The 6,491-nt window shown below is 40.3% G+C and overlaps 1 protein-coding gene across 1 annotated transcript in view; it reads right to left on the reverse strand.

Annotated features, from left to right (window-relative positions):
* The window catches only part of TARS1 (threonyl-tRNA synthetase 1), a 28,439-nt gene that overhangs the window by 21,291 nt on the left and 657 nt on the right, over positions 1 to 6,491 (reverse strand). The window contains exon 2 of the mRNA XM_001498175.7: positions 2,046 to 2,123. Within this exon, the coding sequence (XP_001498225.2) occupies positions 2,046 to 2,123 (78 nt within the window). The remainder of the gene's footprint in view (positions 1 to 2,045; positions 2,124 to 6,491) is intronic.

Genomic DNA, 6,491 nt, shown 5'->3' on the forward strand with positions numbered 1-6,491 from the left:
AGCTGCATACAAAAGCAAGGAGAAGGCTTAATTTTACCATGAGTTTCTATCTTTATATGGATTTAAATTAATCAGCTATAATAACAATTATAATACATGCTTTAGCACTTATTCAAGTTTGATAATGCTACACAAAATTCTACATATAATATATATCAACATAACACATACTATATGGACTCACTGTCCATCCAGCTCGGGGACTGTAGTTCCCGGTGGTCACGGTTACCCAGTATGTCAACCTCAGAGGTTAACATTTCCCTAAACATCATAGTAAAAAAAAACAAAAATAACTAGCCACAACATTTAAAAAATCTATTTTCAGCCTGTTTGAATATAACTTCTTAGAACAATTAAGTTTATCTTAAGCAAAGTAGTACCTTTTTTCCCTTATACAAAATTCCCTTCTCATTTCAATCATATTTTTCTCAGTCTTCATCTTTTGAGATGGAAAAGCCCTAATCTCTTCATAATCCCCTCCTACAGCAGTCCTTCTCTTTGCCAGTCATTTAGGTGACCTTTAGGAGCTTTTCGTTAAATTATCACAGAGGTCCATGACCCTCCATGGTAAAGCACCAACGCATTAAATAAAGCTCAGAGCCTGTCATTCTACAACCACACTCTGAAGCCCTCAAGCCGAAGAACAGTACCTGGTCCTACCTACTTGGAAGCATCAGTACAGGCCTGGCCATCCACATGATCCTCTGTATCTTACTGTAGTTGATCTCCAGATCCACTTGGCACTTCCAATTAGAATAACTAAGTGTCCAACTTAACTTATTCAACATTCACTGAGCAGACACTGTCTGTGGGGAGCCCTGGGGATGCAGAGAGGAATAAGACCTGCAGGCTGCCCTTGAGACAAGACAAGCATATACATGATGGGAGCACAGAGGAGGAAGAGGAAAAGTCTTGGACGTCTCACTGTACACTTTTCTCCAGACAGATTATTTAAAACACATATCATCACAGGCGGCACTTACAGTTCTCTATTCAGACAAGTCCTCTAATCGTACCCTTTGCTTCCTATATCCAGGCTAATTCTCAAGCTGTGATAGAACAGCATGTACTATTGTATTGAAAGTATAAAAAAGAAATTAAAGAACATTTTTCTCTTTACTTGCAAATTTTAAAATTCACATGCAACAATTTTCCCCACAATTACAGTGGGGTACAAGGGACAAAATATAAGACAAATGGTTAGACAGGGCTCTAAGTAACACTTAGTGATTCTTTATCACCCACAACTTATCCATAAGTAAATGGAAGCACTATCAATTTAGCAACGCAGAATTTATAAAAACAGCTCTTTAAAGCTAGTTTATTGTGCTACAGTACACTTCTTAAAAGCCTGTCCCTTTGTTCTTTTGCATTCTGGTAGCTTTCTAAAGAGTCTCCAATAAAACTGTTGCAATGAAACAGTCACAGCAGTTTAACATCAAAAATAAAGTCGGAAGACAAGCTTAACTGCATCCTAAAGCAGAATGCCCAGCAACCAAGTCGACTCCGGGATGCCTTTCAGAATGCCAGTCCCTTTTCACGTGAGCCCGGGGAACTGAAAGCATTTTCTCTCTACTTGAGAGGCCTTGAGATTTGTCCTGGCTTAAAACCAAACCCTAGAGGCAGGTCCAGGTGGAAACAGTGTGCACAGGGTCAAGGATCTGGGCTTTCTTTGGTTTCTGTTGTATTCAGCATAAGTGCAAACACCAAGTTTCTCTCTCTTAACCTCTCATCGGATGAAGTGATCAGAAAGCTAGCACCCACTCTGGCAACTCAGTAATGACCACAGACCCTTTTCTGCTTGTTCTCTGATTTTCACATCTAATCCCGCAGATGCTCTCACAATTCTACTCCAGTTTTCCTTTTTCAATAACACATAAGTGCAAGTCTTTTTTCTCCTCTCAGCCTTTCCTGTGCTAATTCTTCTCCCTGATTTGTCCATCTAGTGTCATCTTACCTCATGTAAACCAGAATCTTCCACAGGGTAAACCTGAGACAGTTCCCTGCCACCTGTCAATCTTTGATAATAGCCCTGAAACATTTACCTCTGCTCGACCTCCATCTCCAGATCCTTCTTTGCTCTTCTTGCCTCCTTCCTTCCGCTTCTCCTCACCAGCACATACCTAAATAAGCAAAAAAGAAATGAAAGTTTTACATTTTAATCTAATGTGACACCCCTTCAGGGTGCCCCCAAAAGTTCTGAGGATGTTATTTTAATACCTATTTTTTAAAAAGTGGAAATCTGATTTTGAAAGACTAGAAAATTTCACTGCTGTCAAAGACAAGTTAACAACTTACAATAAAAACAAGTCCTAAAAAAAGTAGGAGTTACTTGATAATGTTCAAGTCCTCAAATTTCATTTATTTCACCCGTTCCAGTGACTCTTGCTTCAGGTTTACTTGGAAATATACTAAGCATAAAGCCATGAAGAAGCACGCAATTTATTCAGTAACAGTATTTCCAGAAAAAAAAAGAATCTAATGCAATGTATACCCATCCATTCCACAAGTAGTACCAAGGGTCTCTGAGCTCACAGTATTTTGTTAAACCCTGTGGAAAAAGCAAACATAAGACCCAGTCCCTACCATGTGCAAACTTAGTCTCTCCGGGGAAACTAACGCAGACATGCGTGAGAAACTCTTGGAGGAGAAAAGTACACAGCCGCAGCACTAGGATTAGATGTCAAAGAAGCTAGGACAACAGTAAGTGTCAGGGTTTTAAAGGAGATTTCAACAGGCTAGATTTTGAGAAAGGAGGAAATGTGTTCTGGGTGTACACACAAACTCATTGTCAGAAATGTTAGGAAAAAAATGACGAGAAAGAGAGAGAACAACTAAACCAGGCTGACTAACGCAGACGATTGTTTCAGGAAGCAATGTCAGTTAAGATAGACTAGGGCTCAGAAAGAAGCAAGAACTAAAAATTACTATAGAGAATGTGGACTTCAATTAGAAGTACATGAAGTCATAGAAAGCCTTAAAGTAGTAAGTCCTGCGCAAAGGGGCAGCAAACAGCGGAGAAGGTCTACACCACTGGTTCCCGACCAGAAGCAATTTTGCCCCGCAGTGGACATCTGACAATGTCTGGAGACATTTTTGGCTGTCACAATTGGGGGATGCAATAGGCATACAGTAGGTTAAGGCCAGGGATGTTGCTAAACATCCAACAATGCACAGGACGGCCTCCCACAACAGAGAATTATCCAGTCCACAGAGTCAACAGTGGTTCAGTTGAGAAACCCTGAACTACATTACGGGATACTGTGAAGAGTATTTTCTCAGAAATGTATTACTTACTTCACTGTGACTGCTCAGAGACATCCTAATGCAAACTGCACTACAAAAGGCTTTACAACTTACAAAGTTCATCCACAAACCACCACATCGGAGCCTCACCTCAACCCTGTGAGACAGCTGTTATTTTTCTTCCCATTTTGCAGATAAGATTAAATTGGAAACAAGTAGCTGATTTTTCTAGGTGCACACAACATATAAGTGGCAGGAAAGATACCCATCCAGGGGTTGACAGTGGTCAACTCTAAGGAAGGAGGAGATCATCAGTAGTTAAGGCCTTTTGAGGGTAGAACTGAGGATATGAAGGGGGGAGACTTTATTAGAGTTTTTATATACTTGTGATCTTTGATTTTTTGCTAACAGTTTTATTGAGATATTTTCCTATACCATAGAATTCACCTGTTTAAAGTATACAATCCAGTGGTTTCTAGTGTATTCACAGTCGTGAAACTATCACCTCAATCAATTTTAGAACATTTTCATAACCCAAAAAGGAAACCCTGTACCAATTAGCAGTCACTCCATTTCCCCCTTCTCCCCAGCACCTGGCAACCACTAATCTACTTTGTCTCTATAATTTGCCTATTCTGGGCATTTCATATAAATGGAAGCATACCATATGTGGTCTTTTGTGACTGGCTTCTTTCACTTGGCACAATGATTTCAATCACCCATGTTACATGTATCAGTACCTCATTTGTTTGCATTGCCAAATAATATTCCATTGTTTAATTATTCATTTACCATTTGGATATTTTGGTTGTTCTTTCCAATCTTATAAAAAAATTACTTGTATAATTTTAAAAAACAATAAAAAAATATGACTTCTTATTTCATGCTGGCTAAAACTTCCCTTACTCTCCGGGATTCTGGATTTAATAAAATTTAAGGTTTATGTTAGTTTATAGATGAATTATGAACATAGCTTAAGTCCATTCTAATCAAGTAAAGTACTACCCAACAGAGTTATGAGATTCCCTATAGGCCTTTGCTCTACCATAAAACTGATGTAACTACTCAAGTATATTGGGTAAGAGGAGGAGCAAAAACTAATTGCAGGGCTGTCTGTGCAGATTTAAAATGAAAAAAGCATGAAATAATTTTAGTTGTCTTATTAAATGTTTTCGGTTTCAGTCATATGGATATCTCCCAAATGAATAGGAATAGTGGAAAAGAAGGAGAGAATTAACACAAAGGTTCTTCCAAGCTCTAAATCGCTCTCCCTTTTACCAATGACAATACTGGCTCAAAGAGGGTAAATTGCCCAATTGTACACAGCTAGTAAATTGTAGAGGTGTGACATTAAAACAGGTCTCCTGGAACCCTGAGACCCATTCTGTCTTAATTACAATTGGGAAGATAGTTAGCAACTGTTTTCTCTTTCCAATGAAAACAGAATAAAAAATGTGAGAGTTTATGTATTATATATTCACATAAAAGCAATCTAAAATTTCAACCCAAAAGGTGGGACACAGAACTGGATTGTGAAGCTACAGAATTACTTTCCTCAGCGATACTTAGGAGTTGAAAGAAAAGTATCTGCAGGGTGGAGATGAAGTAAATTCAGTCCCAGAGGCTGACGGCTGGGACAGGTATGTCCTCAGAGTCTAAAAGCTTGATAGAGTATCTGTCCCTGACTCGTTCCCAGGAGGATGACGGAAGGCAGGGCAGCACTGGGGTCATGAATATTGGCTACAGAATATCAGGTCTGAGCAAGTTACTTACTGTTCCTATGCCTGTTTCCTCATCTGTACGACGGGGCTAATAGCAGAACCCAGTTCATAGATATTTTGAGGACTGAATGAGTTAACGCACGTGATGCATAATGCATGCCAGAGCCGTAGTTAGCACTCAGGAAACACTAGGTATTTTGTAATTATTATTATAGATGGGAGAAATCATATATTTGTTAGCCATACATGACCTTCAATTTAGAATGGCATAGCAGAATATTTACGGACATGGACGACTGACTATAGACCATTAAGCAAAAAAGGTAAACAAGAGACAAAACAGTAAAAATATCATGTTTAAGTGAAAAAATACAGACGAAACAAGTCAATAGATAGGCACCATTTATCACACATATATTTAATTTATATAGTTCAGAATGTGCACATATGCATGCTTCCCATTCAAAGAGGACATCCTCATTTTACTGATGAGAAGATTGTGGTGGCTTTTAAGCGATGTGTCCTATCAGAGAGTTACGGCTGACACTGCTTTAGCTGAGGACCTCATCGCTTCTCATTTGGACTATTACAACAGCCTACTGCTTGTGGCCTCTTTCCAACGCACCTTCCACCCTAATGGCAGAGTGATCCTTACAACTAAAATTCACATGGATCACATCCCTGCTTAAAAACTGTCACGTGTAGAATACAATTTCAAATTTCAAACACAATCGCTGGTTGTCTAAAATCCTTCTGATCTCTGCAGCTTCCCACTCAGGCATATCTCTTGCAAGCAACCCGACGGAAAATTTACTCAGGGTGTGCCTTTTCACCCGCCTTCCGCGGAAGTCCTGCGCTGGCCGGTTTACCTGGTGAATTTACAGTCATTCTTTCAAACTCAATTCAAGCGAGTCCTCCAAAGTAGAGGCCGGCACTCCCTCTTCTGTAATCCCACAGGGTTGACCTCACTGAACTTTCCTGTTTCTCACACACCAGGCTGTGAGGCCCTCAAGGTCACGCACTGGGTCCCATTCATCTTCCCAGTTGCATGGCCCAACACAGTGCCCGGCAAAAGGACTACTTGACATTTGTTGATTATTAAGAAACTCGACCTGGTGGCGTACAAGATACCTGGGACATGTTCCTAAGCGACGGATGCCACCAAAGGGAAAGTTCAAAGTTGAAACGATCAGCATGGGTAATGCGTCATGAGGGATGCCTCCAGCACCGGGCGGCGGAGGTGTGTAACTTCTCTGGAGTTTCTCAGCTGGGGTCATCCGGCCTCCATCATTCATTATAAACCACCCAATCTTGGGCAAGTTGGATCAGATCTCCGGGCCTCGGTTTTCCCTTCCTTAAACTGGAACCCTTTACCCCACAGGGTTTTAGGAGTAAATAAGGCTCTGCAATGTTCTTTCCTCCTCAGGTGAGTCAAAAACACTAGGTGGAAGTCCGGAGTCCTAGAATCTAATTCTCTCTAGGCTTCTAATTAGATGTGTGGCTCTGAGCAAGTCACTCAAGGTC

This window comes from Equus caballus, chromosome 21 (genome assembly GCF_041296265.1).
Source record: "Equus caballus isolate H_3958 breed thoroughbred chromosome 21, TB-T2T, whole genome shotgun sequence".
Classification (NCBI taxonomy): domain Eukaryota; kingdom Metazoa; phylum Chordata; class Mammalia; order Perissodactyla; family Equidae; genus Equus; species Equus caballus.